We start from the raw sequence: 16,468 nt of genomic DNA, 5'->3' as shown, positions 1-16,468 counted from the left end.
TTGTTTGTTCAGATTTTTAAATTTAAAAAAAAAAAAAAATACTCAGATGATTTTGATTAATTTTCCTAAGCACATCCCCGTGCTTAAAATGTTCAAAATTGATTTGTTGGCATCACATTACAGCAGCTGTACCAGTGTATCTAGCTCAGAACCATTACATATGTTTAGGAAGGAAGATACCAGCCCAAGAAAATGAATGTAATGAAACAGTAAAAAGGGTTATAACAAAGAAAATATAATGCAGTAGAAAAAATTGTGTGGTTCTGTTGCTGTGGTGGTTCAATCCCAACTGCTCCAGTTTGGTTTGGGCAAGATATTGAATTTAAGTTTCCCCCGATGCGTCCATAAGATTGTGAATGCTAGACAAAGTCTAGTCTTGTTTGAATGAATGTGTGATTGGGTGAATACAGCTTGTAATAAAAAGTGCTTTGAGTGCTCAGAGTAGAAAAGTGCCATAAAAGTCCAAGTCCAAGTGATAAGATTTTGTGGAGGCAGATAAGTGATGTGTAAACAATGTTTTAGAAGCACATTTGGGATTTTACAGAGAATAAAATTATCATTAAATCATCACTAATTGTCAGAGGACAGAATGACTCTTATAGATGCTTATAAGATGGAAATGGTGGTATTTTGATCATTTTTCTTCAAACTGGCCATTACTGTGTTTGGGTGAGCTAATACTTGTGCTGGCTAGCTAGACTAGTTATCGGGATTCAACTCTACTCATTTTGATATTAAGAGGAGATGCTAATTTAAGCTAGCAAAAACACTATATTAAATCTACTAACCAGAAAAACTAACAGCTGACTCCTTTTTGTCTTTTACTACCTGACACTGATTAAGAGAAATCCGCATGTGACTCAATGCTGCCAGTCCCACGAAGCCTCAACACAATTTAAACTGATGTGTTTTTAAAAATAAATTCACTCTGTGGAGTGGTCACAAACAGGTGGATTTACTATAGAGACAGAAAAACAGACAGCCTGAAGAGACACGTTTCGGCTGTAAAGTTGAGTATTTTAACCTGGGATTCTGTGGGGGTGGAGTAGCTTTTAGAGATATCCTGAAGTGCCCATTTGAGGAAATGACAACTTAATTTTTCTGCCCTGGAGTTTGATGTTGGCTTAAGATATGGCGTAACATACAGATCATCCTTGAGGGCTGTTCATACATCACAGCATCCAAATTTCTGACTCAAAAGGGCTGTTTTACTATCGTTGCAGTCATTAGAGTTCAGCGTTTAGTGCATTTTAGCCAGGTCTTAGCTTTAGATGGAGAATTGAAGGTGAAATCCAAAACAAAAGACTAGAATCTACAGTATGGGCTTGTGTAAATGTGTGGGTCCGACACACTATGGACCGCAGCAAAATACATGTAATACCAGCAAACATTTTGTTCTCCCTGTTTTCCAGGAACGTGGGAACGAACTGCACTGTGCTGTGCTTGTACTGTAGCTCACTACTCAAGGCATCAATATGCTTCCACTGAAGTGCTCTTCAGATGGCTGAACAGCATGTGAAAGCCCACTTACTCCCCGATGTCAGCACTGAGGGGGGGCTGCATCCAACATTTTCTTTATTTTCCTAAAGCGACAGTCACAAGAACACCCATTTCATACAACTGATGATCAGCTGTAGATTTGTTTTGTTTTTTTCCCCAGAGGCTTTATCCCCCTTCTTGACACAATTACTTATGTCACTTTCTGTTTCTATAACCATTTGCAATGTTTTGGATGCCTTTGAGGAAGGATTGTTCATGAGTGTGTTATGCATGTTTGCACGGTTCATTGCATTTCACTCCTCTGTGAAGGCACAGTTTTCACAATGCATTTGACTGTGCCTTGTGGGACAGAAGCTCTTTTGGTGTCAGTTGGAGGTGGTTGGAGGGCCCTTGGAATTAAAGAAAGGATAACAAAATGATCAGTATGTGCTCAGAACAAGCTACTAAAATATACTGCAATCAGAATAACAAAGCATTGACAACAGTCAGGTTATTTGTACCAAGCAGTGGCATCTTTCTAATCTATATTTTGTCTCTGAAAGTATTTTTTAATTCACATTTTGATTTCCAACAAGTACTTTGAATCTGTCTCCCCACATTCTTCAGCTTGTATCCATTATTAAGTTCTTGAGGTGTCCTATGATCCCTCTCATCTCAGCCACTCCACTTAATTATTCCTCACTCTTGGAACGTTATAGAGGAGTATTTCAACCACCTGCACTCGCCTTTTGAAATGAGAACCTCCAGTGGAAATTTTAACCCTCCCGAGTCCAGTCCTTTTAAAGCACTATCATTAAAGAGAAGGCAGACTGTTTTTTATTACTTTTTTGCTTCTAGCGGCAGTGCTCTTTCAGTCTTAGGTTTCTGCATAGTTGCCTTGAAACACTAAAAATGGATGGTCTGCTTTCAAATGGAGTTTTTTTTTTTTTAAATATTTATTTATTTTTAACCACAAGCTTTGAAACTGTGTAATAGTGTAGTAGATACCGATGTGTTCTTTTTACTGAACCCAGCGATCACAATGGCTTGAAATTTAATTGATTTACAGAGTCATGTCTATTTTAATACAGTGTCACCTGAAGATCACTCAGTGTCTGCATTCTTTAAATCGGGGAGTGTCAAACATATGGTCTGGGGCCCAGAATTGGCCCGCCAAAGACTTTGGAAAATGTGAAAAGGGGCATACATTTTGGACTTTTAACTAGTTTTAAAGTTTTTACATTTTTACATCTTACCGTACTGATTTAAAAACCTCTGGGTCATTCATACTACACCAAAATATTAAGTAATAGATGAACATTTAAATGACAGTTTCTGATTTTTTGCAATCTACAAATAGAAGGGGTTTTTATGTGTGTGTGTGTGTGTGTGTGTGTGTGTGTGTTTTGTTTTTGTTGTTGAAAGTGTCACAACAATTCTTCATTCCTTTGTCAGCTCTGTTCAATTTTTCTGAAATTATACAAATCAAAATAAATTTTACATATATTGGGGATCGTGGCTCAAGAGTTGGGAGTTCGCCTTGTAATCGGAAGGTTGCCGGTTCGAGCCCCGGCTTGGACAGTCTCGGTCGTTGTGTCCTTGGGCAAGACACTTCACCCGTTGCCTACTGGTGGTGGTCAGAGGGCCCGGTGGCGCCAGTGTCCGGCAGCCTCGCCTCTGTCAGCGCGCCCCAGGGTAACTGTGGCTACAATGTAGCTTGCCATCACCAGTGTGTGAATGACTGAATGTAGTGTAAAGCGCTTTGGGGTCCTTAGGGACGAAGTAAAGCGCTATACAAATACAGGCCATCAATTTTGGTTTTATTTCATGTGTTTTCTTTGTACAGTTTTTATTTCAGCGTGGGGTTCAAATTATTTGCAAAAGGTTAGGGTTTTTTTCTCTTCTTGTTCTCCTCTGTTAAAAGCTGTGAAAGCTGAAAATCCACTTCTTGTCTTACTGAGTCAGGCTATGTTTCCAGGTAACAGCAGGACTGTCATCGGAATCATAAAGGTGTGTCTGTGGATGTCATTGAGAGGAGGAGCATTTGTATTTAGTCTGCGGTCATTCAAGTTTAACAGGCGCCTTGATCCTGCTCCTCATGCTGATGCTCTTCTGAATCACAAGGGCGGTGTGCAGCTCATGGCTGAGAGGCAGATTACTTCACTCCCACGGATAGATGACATGATTTTGAACTTTTCTCCATCACATTTATTGCTGACTTGGGTTTTATACATTTTTTTTTTTTTTTTTTTAAAGTCGAGTGTGGTTTCACCTTTTCACTTAAAAATGATTAAACTATAATGAGGCTGTAAGAGATTGAAAATGGAGAGAGAACTGCTTGAGTATAATGACAGAGACGTGGCAGTAAAACTGGGCTGGACAAAAGCTTAACTTGAATCAGCTTGTGAATACTTTCTAAAAGTGGACACTGAAATGAGTCAGAGACGGGCTCAGCAGAGCTTTTATCTACTTATAATTCCCGTAATGAGTGGACTCCATTTTACCGATGTTTCCCAGTACAGTCGTTTGCCGATAAATCCTGAGAATCCCCATTAGTTTACAGGTTTAATATCGGTGTTTTATGGATAACGTGCTACCATTCAAGCTAAGCGAAGTAATACAAAGCAGTTTTCTTTGATTATAAAAGATGACTCATGATGATGGCAAATGTATGCAAAATCATAATTAGGAATTAATCCAACTGATGTTTAATTCAGTGCCTTGTGCTGTGCAATATATAAACTGTTCAACAAAACAAAAACTGCTTTTGGATGTGGGTAATTGCAAATGTGACATGATAATAACATACTAAGAAAATGGGCAAGCATTATGTGCATTATCAGAGTGACATGTTGCCATTAGCACTGTGCATGTTTAGTGTAAAAACTGTTTTGACAATGTGATCACTTGGTTAGATTAACATTGCATCCAGTAGTAGGCAGCTGGTGTGAGAAAAGTCAATTATCTGACTGTGGTGCACTAGAAAAATCTTTCTCTAAACACATAAAAGTGCACAGTCCAAACATCTAGTGTGTTACTGACACCTATGAGAGGGAAGGGGGGTGTTAATGTGCTAATGGCTTTGGGTTGCCATGAGAATTAAGGGTTTGTGTTACATTATCACCTGCCTGTCCACACTAAGACTCTCAGGACTCTGCATTTCTGAACACAAAGCACACGGTCTCTGCAGACTTTATGTGATAAAGCTTTTATTCACCCTGTAGCTCTGTTTGTGTGTGTTGTGTGTGAGAGAGATTTGGCTCGTTTATCAGTGGATGTTATCTTGAGCTGTAGTTCCATGTTGTGTCTTATCTCAATCGCCCTCTAATATCGTCCCTCTGCTCTGTCTTCTGCTCTTCAGGGAGCAGCCGATCTACACCACCAGGGCCCATGTCTTCCAAATCGACCCAACTACCAAGAAGAACTGGGTTCCTGCCAGCAAGCAGGCTGTCACTGTCTCCTATTTTTATGACAGCACGCGTAACAGCTACCGCATTATCAGTGTCGATGGAACCAAGGTATGTGTGTGCATATTCTGTATCGTTGTGTAACAATATCAATATCAATAACTGCCCTCGGGAGACATGGAACGAGAGAAACACTTAATAGTATTGAACAAAAGGTGCTGCCAAGCTGTCAGTATTGCATTTGCTGCTCTCACTGATTAGCGTTAGTCCAACATGGCAATGTTTAAGGTTTCCTGCAACTCCTCTGCGTTTGTCTGAATAATTTGATATTAAATTTATTGCACAATGACAAAGAAAAAGATGACATCAGCTCTATTTGAGGTCACAATATTTAGCAGTTAGAATTGTTGTATTATTAACTCTTTACACCTTGAAAGCCTACTTACTGGGAGCAGCCCTAGTAACAGGAGGCTTGAGGTCAAACTTCATCTTTAAGGGGAAAGCGTCAAAGTTTAGTCTACTCATGTAGTGCTAAGCTGAAATAACTGTCTAACCGGACTGGCTGACACCTGCAGTTAGGTCCATAAGTGTCAGACAGTGACACAGTTTTTCTAGGTTTGTCTCTGTGCATCACCACGGTGGATTTTAATGATCAAATGATCAAGATGTGATTGAAGTACAGACTTTTAGCTTAAAAAAGGGGTTTGACAAAACCATTGCATTAGCTGTTCAGTAATTAGAGTCATTTTATGCACAGTCCCCCATTTTCAGAGTTTCAAAAGTAACAGTTGACTGACAAGTTGTTTCATGTCTTGTCAGGCTTGTTCACCATTTATTCCATGACAAATTAAGCATTCTGGAGTTGATTCAAGTATTGAACTTGCATTCAGTTCACTGGAACTGTCTATGTGAGAGTTGTTGATGCAACTGAAAGAAACCAGATTAGACCTCGCTGGAAGATCTCCAAACGTGTTGGCGTAATTCTGAAATAAAAATCTTTAGACAGATGAAGACGCGTTTAACCCGTACCCGAATGATAGGAAGGGAAATCTATGAGGTAAGGAGAGAAACATGATCTGACGCACAACACTTATTCTGTCAAACACACTGCTATAGTATGGGCATGTATGGCTGCCAGTGGAACTGGTTCAGCAGTATTTATTAATTATCTGACTGCTGATAGAAGTAGCAGGATGAACTCTGTAGTGTACATGGCTGTACTCTCTGCTCAGATCAAAACTGATCCCACGGTGCTTCACAGTACACAAGGATAATGGCCCAAAGCATACAGTGAAAGCAACCCAAGAGTTTCTCAAGGGAAAGAAATTTGATATTTTTCAATGTGCACGTTGGTCACCTGATCTCAGACCATCAGAGCACACTTTGGAGTTACTGAAGACAAAACTGAAGGCAGAGACACCCACAAACAAGTGAGAGTCGAGACCTGGCAGAGTGCATACACAGCATGTGGTGACGAGCATGGGTTCTAGACTTCAGGTAATCATTGACTGCAAAGGATTTTCATCACCATGTTAAAGACTTTTCAAAGTTATTTTAGTTTGTCCAATTACTTTTGAGCCTGTGGAAATGAGGTCATGTAAAGGTTGGCTGTAGTTTAAATGTAATAAATAGACTACATTGAAACAGACTTTCTATACTGTCGCTGCATTTGGTACTGCTACAGTTTAAACTGTGTATACTTGTTATAGCAATGTTAATTGGAGACCTTAAAATTCAGAATTGCCCATTAAACAGTTGTACTTTCCATTAACTGTATAAACATACATCTAATAAAATATTTTTTAAAATTAATGCAGTGTTACAGTTCATAAAATAAAAATGTTCGTGTTGACTGTCCAATTAAGGGAGGAAAAAAAAGTGTGAGCTCTGCATTTTTATTTGCCAGCTGTTTCCATGGATTTAATGTATTTAAAAGCACACACAGCACATAAAAATATGAATATGGGACACACATTGATGATTTCTGTGCTTACCTAGGATCTTCTGCCTAGTTAAACTGTTTCCAGACATGGAGCTTTGCAAAACAAATATGTTAATCATAACATTAACTTGAATAACTGCCATGTAAGTTGAAATATTAGCAATCTTCCCCTCTAATAGATTAACAAGAGTATCAAAGAGCTGCCGACCTGTGGAGTCACAATTAAACTCAATTATCTGTAATTTCATGTCATCAACAAAAAGCCAACAGTCGTCATACTCTGAGGGTGGTAGAGTTTTTAAAGACTGGCCACACTGCAGGGGGAAAGTGTCAACTTTTGCTTGTGTTATAGTGATTTTTTTTTTTTGTAGTTGTGAGCATGGTGCTAAGATTAAATAATACAAGTGATGATGGACACCACTTGAATTTGTCTACATCCCATATTCACACAGTCTTCCTCTGCTTGCTGAAAAAGTACATTATGCGTTTCCATGGCGATCAGTTTTCTGTCTGTGTAGAAAGCTAGAGGAGCCTCAGGACAGCGATATTCCTCTGTTGACACTGTTAGGCAACCACATTTCAGAGTCTTAAATCACATAGTTTACCTGCAGAGCCACTTTAGGGTGGGTGTGTTGACAGATGTTTGGATTGGTTGATAGTTTCACTTCTCTGCTTCGGTGAAAGGATTGAGGAGTTAAGATTACCAGCAGGCGATGAGTGGCTTTCTCACAGGAAGTCAGCATATCGGTGTTGTGTTTTTTGCACAGCAAGCATGTCCTGCTGTCTTCTTAGTGCAAAGCATGTTTTTTTTGTTGTTTTTGTTTTTTCTTTTTGTATGTTTTTGACCATCTGGCTCTACTGTAAAGAGCTTGTGTTCATTCTTAGAATTTTAACTCACTTTTCTGGGCAGTTTAAGCCTTACAGCACAATTTTAAGTAAAAGAAGCATCGGTTCTCTTCTCCAGCAAAGCATTGTTGAGTCAAGCTCTGCTAGCTTCAAAGCATTGAAAGCTTTCTTCCTACAGCTACAGAGGCAAGACTTTAATGTGTTATGTCATCAGCCAGCACTTATGGATCTGCAGGGATGACAACAGCTGACAATAGATTACTAAAGATAAACTATATCTACTACTTCATGTCTGTTTTATTTGTGAGAAAGATAATGGGACTATTATTTATTCATGTCTAAAAGCATCAATATTTTGTCCTCTATTTCCTCAAGGCCATGAGTGCTCTCTCTCTTCTCTCCCTCTCCTGTCATCTTTGTTGTTGTCCTCCTCCTCCTCCCTCCTCTGTAACCTTAACAGAACATTATGTGTCATAAAATCTCTGCAGGGAACCGCTGTACGCGAGGTACAGGGAAAAGGAATTTCTCAAATGTTATCGCAATTTAAAAGGAGCAGACTCCTGCTGATTTTAATTTTATCCTCCTATCCATTTAATTTAAGTGAGTCAAAGTGATGTCGATATGAGCAAAGTAACCAAAAGCGAAGAAACGTTGAGTCATGTCAAATAGATGTTAAATATAGTTTCTAGTTTGCACAGTTGCTGCAAGGGAGACAGGTCTGTCTAGAATAATTCTGTGCTGTTGCACGCACTAACTATGACAGACCATCAGCTTGTATTCATCCACCTATGATGTCTGGGCAACTGGCTGATGATGATATGGCAAGTAGAGGAGCGCATCAGCACTTTTGACTGTCGCTCAGCCTGCATCGTGCTTCTCATGCAACGATGTACCAAGTGCTGTGACAACACAGTGAGGACACATCTAGCTGTACTTTATAAATAATTCCCAGTATGATAACTTTGTGAGGTAATGCCTAAAACACTCAGCTCTTTTTAGATTTATCTTTCTGACACTTCATTAAGTATCTTCTTTTTTTTTTCTTTTTTTTTTAAGTGAAAGCTCATGAGCTTATGAGTTTGGCTTGTAGGCTAAAAGACATGTCTCTGCCAGTAATAAGAATTCAAATGAGCTTTTTATTCATCAAATGCATATTTTAGGGACAATTTTTGACTATTTTACACCTTGTGTAATTTAGTAATTTCATTGTATTCATTCACTTTGTCTGCTTATTACAATGTCTGTTAAGCCAGGGCAATCTTCATTGCATGGCATACCCTCCTTTCTCTTCGCTGTTCCTGTCAATCGTCACTTTTGACTGTTAAATACAAAACTGTCAAACAAATATATATTCTGCTACCTAGCCAGAGCTCATTAATGTGCTGGGAAATGTTGGCATTCAGCTGCTTTGCCCATACCAAGGAAGAAAGGAGTAAAAAAATTTCCAAAACCTGAAGGTTCTGAAATAATTATTTTATTAAGTGCTAAGTATTCTTGGTGCAGTGCTACCAGTGACATGTTGTTTGTGAAAGTGGAAAAATAAGGGTTAATTGTGCTGGAACATAAACAAGATGATCAGGTTTATTCATTCTTTTTAAAGTTGTTTTGGTCTTGCGTAAACAGCATAGTTTGTATCAAACTATCAAAAAGTCAAGTTTTCCTGTTATCATCAATCTGCTCATAAAGAGCTAAGTTTTTTTTTTTTTTTTTTTTTTTTTTTTTAAATTTTCGTTGTTTTTTTTTTGAAGTTGTGAGCCATAAATGTTTGTTTCCATCCAAGAACAAGAAAACAAAAAAATAACACCCTCCCCGATAAACCTGGGGATCTAGGGGATATGCACACTCCACCTTTCAGTGTCTGGTACGTCAAGCTAGCCGATTGGATATTATGTTGTATGCCCAGCTGTCATCAGAGAGAATGCACTGGGCTGTTATCAGTCCCAGCACAATTATCCATAAGGATTATGACACAGTTGCACCAACCTTTTATAGTGTGAAGTCCCAGCATCAGCAAATTCTGTATTGTAAACAAAGCTGCAGATCAGTGACTCTTTCAACAGGGGAAACAAACGAGGACAGGAAACATCAAAAAATAAATAAATCTAAGAGCACGCATTTGAACTTTTGCCAGTGAAAAAGCTGCACTTCATTAGACAACTGTCAAGACTTGAAGCATAAATACAGAGAAGTGTTGTATTTATTGTGACTCAAGGTACAAATACACCCTCTATTCAGGCAACACCTGGATTTATAGGTCTGCAAAGACCTTGTGAAGGTCTTGGCTTTCTCAGAGATCAAAAGCTACATTCGGGATGTTGAACTAGCAGACTTATTAATTCAACTTTCTGCTAAAATGCGTCATAAACATCAGCAGATGTACAAAACAAATATAATTCACACAAAAACTGTAAAAAAAAAATACATTCTGCTAAGTTGAGTTAAAAGTGGTGTTAGGTAACAAAACTTGCGTCATCACCACTGAGGAACAGTGTTTTGTTTTTTTGCAGTTCTTAATATATGGTGAGATGAAATGCATCAGGACATTAAAGCAGTTGGCAGACATACAGAAATACTGAACATTTTTTCATCTGCATCACACCTCTACCTGATGAGCAATCGCAATTTTTCCACTTTGCTTTCTGGTTTAATGACAGGACATGGCAGACTTTGTCTCACCTATCATTGGCTGTGTTTCAGATATACCACAGCATCATAATGACTATCCTCACTGCGCATTTGTCACCATAATTCAGATTTTTATTTTTTTGTATGTCCTTTTAAGAAAAAAAGATTCCTTCCTGTTCGTCCTAATTATCAGTAGATAACTTCAGCTGTTTTTTTTTTTGTTTTTTTTTTCCTTTCCAACCATGAAAAAGTCATCTGGTATTTGGTGCTTGATAACTGATCTCTCATGTTCTACATCTCCTTTCCTAATCACTGACTCTGCAGATTCTGTGCACTCTGCAGACACCTAATCGGCCGAGGAAGCTTTCCCTTATAACCTCCTGGCTGTCTCTGAGTTTCCAGCTGACCCTCAGGCCATTAGCTTGCCGAGCTTCACTCTGTGCCTCCTGTGCCACTTGATCCACAGCCCGGCTCACCATCCACACAGCTGCCAGCGTCACTCTGCACCCCCTCCCTTTCCTCCGTCACACCCTCCCACTCTCTCATTGGCTTGCTCACTGGGTCATTTACATATGCGTGCCAAACATACAGTCACAGGTCTCGTGGGGGTAACTTTGTATCCCATGTTACATTATAGATGATACTGTAAATGCCTTTCTCTGCAGATACTTTTAGTTCAGTAGGTATCAAGTTACAGGTATGTAGTTTAATTAGTCTCAGTGTTTTTCTTTATTAATATATAGTATAAAACTGCAATGAGATGTATTCAAGATGGCAGAAAATAATGGAATAGTTTGACATTGCTTTGTTGTTTGGTTTTAAAAACAAAAAACAAAAAAAAAAAACGGGGAGAAATAAATCCCTCTTGCCTTCAGAAATGCCTCATCATGCAATTGCTGCAGATTCCTAGGCTGCAGGTGATGATAATCTCCTGTTCCAGGACATCCCAAAAGTTCTGTGGGTTTAAGATCTGTTGATATGTCACCACACAATTACACAACCACCAGCAACCTGAACCAAGGCTGGATGGCTTTTCATGTTTACACCAAATTCTCACCCTACCATCTGAACGTTGAAGCGGAAGTCAAGACTCATCAGATTAGGTGACATTTATCGATCTATTATCCAACTTTGCTGAGACCAAGCAAATTATAGCCTCAGTTTCCTGTTCTTGGCTGACAGTAGTGGTATCATCTGCTGTAGTAGTCTGTAGCCCATCTGCTTCAAGGGTCGATTTGTTGTACTTTCACAGATGTTTTTTTGCTTACCTTGATTATAACAAGTGGTTATTGAGATTGTCTTCACCTCAAAGCAGTCTACATTTTCACCCAGAGAACTGCCGATTACTCGCAATTTAAGAGTCCACATGCCGATTGTACGTTTAATTATGAAATAATTTTATGGTAATGAATTTTTTTAAGAAAACTTAGCGGGGAGTAAAATGTTTGAGAAGCACTGACTGCGTTCAGGTCTTTGTACCTGTAGTGTGTAGCTTCAGTGGTATAAACGTCATCATGCTGTGTTTCAGATCTTATAGCAAGAGTTATCTTGCATTATGTTTTTGTTTAATAAAATTAAATTTAGTGAAAAAAAAATTTCTACCTCTTAAAAAAACAAAACAAACAGAATTTCTCCTAATTATTTTGAGAATTATCTGAAAGCATTCATCACACACGAGATAAAAAAAGAGAGGATTATTATTCCAAAGGAAATTCACATTTTATACGCCGCTGGTTGCAGACATTTACTGCGTGTTTACCTAACTCCTTCCTTTTTTCGCTTTATTCCGCAGCAGCACTCCACTTTTTCCACAATGATCATTAAAGTTTCATCTTATCTTAACACTTCTCTTTGAGCCAGAGTTATGAGCCCTGTTAAATATTCACTTCACTGCTAGAGATGAGACGTAGGAGTGTTGTTCCGGCTTTACCCAGGTTCCACTTCAGGGGAAATTGGGTCACCTTTGTTTTGAAGAAGCCTCTGAAAGAGTGATGATTTTTAAGATCAGATTAGCAGTGCCTTGGTAAATTGCCAGTCTCCTTATAAACCCTTGATGTGGGAATGATGCCTGCATCAAAGATTGCAGTTGTAATCTTTAGCTGTGTTGCCTGATGGTCGTCTTTTTTTTTTTTTTTTTTTGTTCACCTGTTGTGATCTTTCTCCCTAGGCGCCATTAGCATTGATCTAAATAGAGGACAAACATTAATTGCGTACTAATGATCCTTATTCCGCTCGCTCAGGCTCCTCTGCTTTTTGGCTCACTGTGTCCAGTAATGATGTGGTATAAAGAGTTTTAACACCTCAGCCACTAAAAAGATGGAGAGGGAGACAGTGGGGGCGTAGAATGGGACACGAGTCTGTCAGCAGTTTAAATCCTCAGATCCTGTATTCAGAGCCATGTTGCTATGAAACAAGGGCTGCTCTGCCATTAGACTGTCTTCTATTGTTTCTTAATCGTTGGGATAATTTGCGTGTGCTGGTTTTAAGTTCTGTTATATCTCTGTAGTGAGACTGGGTTTGTGTGCATGCAGCAATAAATCAAAGCTGCTTGTGTTTACATGCACACCTAGCATCACAGAGGATCAGAGTTGTCTATATGAACTGTGATGCGATATACAAATCGGTGAAGTCAGGCTGACATGGTGTTTAGACACGTGTTGCTTTCTTCACTGACACATGCACCCGTTACAATTTTAGACTGCAGCAGATGTTTTCTGGCATCTGAGTTGCAGCATGGCTACAACAGGTGAATGGATACCATGGCAAATATAGAGACTGTACTTCAACTGCTTAGAGGTTAGCGGGTCAGCAGTCAGTGTTTTTCCATTTGTGTGTGCTTTTTACATTTGCATGTAAATTATTTAGTGAACAAAACTTTATTTGTAATTGGGGAATGAAACGAGTGAGTTGAGAGAGGCAGTGGTCTGCAACTATTTTATTTAAATCAGTATCACAAAGTAGTGGAGGTCTTTTGCGTGGAGCTGAATATGCAATAAAGACTTTTGCAAATAGCTCAACCTGATTGCTGGTGTATGATAAATCCTTAACCAAACCTGATGTTAATAAGCTTTAGGATAATTAATCCTGGATAAATGGTAGTGTTGCATCAGGAAGGTCATCCTGTGTGAAATCTTTGCTGAATCAAAGGTGCAAATCCATCTTCTGTTGCGACCCTTTAAACATTAAGGGAACACATGAATGTCCCACACAGGTTATTGGAGTGTATTAAAAATGGTACGTTTGATTCACGCGACAATGTCGAAACTTTAAAACTCTGGGTTGACAAAGTGTTTGCTATTCAGCATCCTAAATTATAAATGTGGAAACCTTGTATGCCCTCTGGTTTAACAATAATCAAAGATTAGTACTCTTTAAGAAAGTGTTTTTTTTCTGTGAACACATAACTGCTATATATTTCAGAGACATGCTTAGAAATCTGCTTTTTATATGATTGGATCATTTTAAAAGAAATAATAAATATGCCGTGTGTGGGCACTGGCATACAGCCATCAGCATATTACAGGTGTAGTCTGGTGTGAATGGAGCTACAATAGAGGATTGTCCTTTATTAAATTGGTGGGCCTATTTATTATGTGAATGCAGCTGCTGGAACAGCTTCTGTAATATGTCTTGGCTGAATGAGACCCATAATTTTCCAACCTCTGTACTGCTGAAATCCAACATCAGTTATTTTTATGAGGAGTGTCAGAAAGACCTGAGAACTATGCTGGGAGGATTACACATGACTCTAACTGTACTCTGTATTGATAACAGTATGGTCTCTTATAGGCTTAGAAAATCTGTGTTATTTCCCAACAGGTCATCATCAACAGCACAATCACACCCAACATGACGTTCACCAAGACATCACAGAAGTTTGGCCAGTGGGCCGACAGCAGGGCCAACACCGTGTTTGGATTGGGCTTCGCTTCAGAGCAGCAGCTCACAAAGGTGAGAGGTTTTTGTAGCAGATCCTTCATAAAGCTGATGGATGGCTCATTTCCCCTTTCGTTGATTCTCTTTGCTGGTTTAAAGTAAAATCCAGAATCACAGAATCAATTTAAAATGTTGTATAGTTAACCTGCTGAGCCCTTATTCTAACGGTCAGCCTCTCTGACATTATGATCAGGGGCTCTTAACTGTTTTCAAGAGGGGATCATGCTTTGGAGGTTGAAGGGCTTAAACTGAATCTGTGTTGTGTTTTTTTTTTTGTTTTTTTTTTGTTTTTTTTTAAATGGTTAGCTTTTCTTTATTATTAATGTTATTGTAGTTGTTGATGTATTATTATCATCATTATTATTATTATTATTATTATTATTAATAGTTGTAGTAATAGTAGTAGAATCTGTGGTAAAATCAAAGTGTGGAAAAGTGCAGCTTTGTTATCAGTTAAAATTGGTAGAGAACTGGAACGATCAGATATATATTTAAGGGTATCGCGGATCCTCACCATCCTTAGATAATGTTTAAAAATGAACCTCGCCTTGCCACTAATAACCACAGCTTCCTGACATCTCTTCTTGTACTTTCAGTTTGCTGAGAAGTTCCAGGAGGTAAAAGAACAGGCTAAGCTAGCAAGGGACAAATCTCAAGAGAAGGTGGAGACATTGAGTAATCACTCCCAGGTAAATAATATCTCTGTGCCGTATGAAAGTCTGATTCATTTCATCTCTTTGGCTTTCCACCCGTTTCATCTACAGTCAGTGTGTTGGCTTCCAGAAAGCTTACAGGGCCACAGAGAAAATGAGAAATGATTTCACAAACACCAAATGATACACTTTCTGTGTTTAGAAATGGCTTCTGGCATAATTATGTATGTAAATATGTTCAAATATTAATGGATCTCGTGTTTAAATATTACAACGGAATCGTGGAGTAGTGTGAGCCGTCATGAATAAGAGGTCAAAGATCGTCCTTATTACCTTGCAGGCACAACAGTAACTTAGAGGATAAGGAAGCTATAAACAGTGACAGTAAATTTGCTCAGATCTACATAAATGATAATGATAGTTAGTGGTTCATGCCACAGTCACCCACAACTAACATGCCTGCTTTCTACTCGCTCTGGCTCCAGGTGCTAAGGATCAGCCCTGAAGCACACAAAGCTTCTGGCCCATATGACATGATAGATACTGGCAAGCATTTACCCTCAACCCTTGGCTGTCATAGCTGACGTCTTCAGGGCGTTTTGCCAAAAGAAGCCTAGGGCCCTTTTTCAGAGAGCAGGATTTCTGAGATAGAGTTCTGTCTTTTAACCCATGAGACCCTTTTAGGTGGCTGCATGTTAACCACAGGCCTCCTTAAAACCTGCTTTGAAACAAAAGTTTCCCTCAATTTCTCAGTCGGAATCTGGTCGTGATACACCCTCAACCAACCAGGCATCCAGCATTAATGGGACAGATGATGAGAAAATCTCTCACGTCGGTCCGGAGGCTGCTCTCCTACAGAGTGAGAATGAACGTCTCAAGAGTGCAGTAGAGCAGAGGTAAGATTTTTATTTCATCAACTTAATGTGAAATCATATGTGATTAAATCCTGTTTCAAATCTACTAAATATCAGTCTCAAGATTCACATCCCGGGCTGCATCAAAGTGCTCATATTAAAATTTGTATTCACCAAATGAAAACACATTTTCCAACAATTTTCTTTTTTCAGTTTTTAAAAAAAGAATAAAAATAGAAAAATCGAATTGGAAACAGCTGGTTCAAACAAGAACTTTCGTACTGTGTGATGATGCAAACCAACTAAAACACATACTTTATAACTGATTTTACTTCTCTGCAACTGTTTCATCACAACCAAATAAATAAAAAGTAATAAAAATTCACACACTGCTTGGCCTGCAGCTGCTGCTGCTGATGCAAGTGCTGTATAAACTTTTCCTGTGGCATCAAACAGAAACCACACAGGTGTTTGAAATCTGGCTGTTTGAATGTAAAATAAGCAGATTGGACACACTTCAGTGAGACAGGTACTGCATAATTATGGCATGACACTCGTCCAATCGAACAGCTTGCTCAATATTTATTATATTATACATATAAACTACTATATTACAAGCATGCAAGTGTGTAAACCCAATCCAGATCATATCAGCTCTTGATCACACTCATGCATATTAAACTGTGCTCGTATGTTCTCTCTCTTTATTTGATTGCTGTTACTTAG

At 38.8% G+C, this 16,468-nt stretch overlaps 1 protein-coding gene across 3 annotated transcripts in view; it reads left to right on the top strand.

Moving 5' to 3' along the window:
• homer2 (homer scaffold protein 2) overlaps positions 1–16,468 on the top strand; it is a 30,367-nt gene that overhangs the window by 7,802 nt on the left and 6,097 nt on the right. For all 3 annotated transcript variants that reach the window (XM_005943268.2, XM_005943269.2, XM_005943267.3), the window contains exons 2-5: positions 4,841–4,997; positions 14,119–14,250; positions 14,832–14,924; positions 15,642–15,784. In XM_005943268.2, coding sequence (XP_005943330.1) covers positions 4,841–4,997; positions 14,119–14,250; positions 14,832–14,924; positions 15,642–15,784 — 525 coding nt within the window. The remainder of the gene's footprint in view (positions 1–4,840; positions 4,998–14,118; positions 14,251–14,831; positions 14,925–15,641; positions 15,785–16,468) is intronic.

Source organism: Haplochromis burtoni, unplaced genomic scaffold (genome assembly GCF_018398535.1).
Source record: "Haplochromis burtoni strain Fernald_Lab_line unplaced genomic scaffold, NCSU_Asbu1 Contig_262, whole genome shotgun sequence".
In the NCBI taxonomy this organism is placed as follows: domain Eukaryota; kingdom Metazoa; phylum Chordata; class Actinopteri; order Cichliformes; family Cichlidae; genus Haplochromis; species Haplochromis burtoni.
This window is presented reverse-complemented; position numbering and strand designations above follow the sequence as displayed.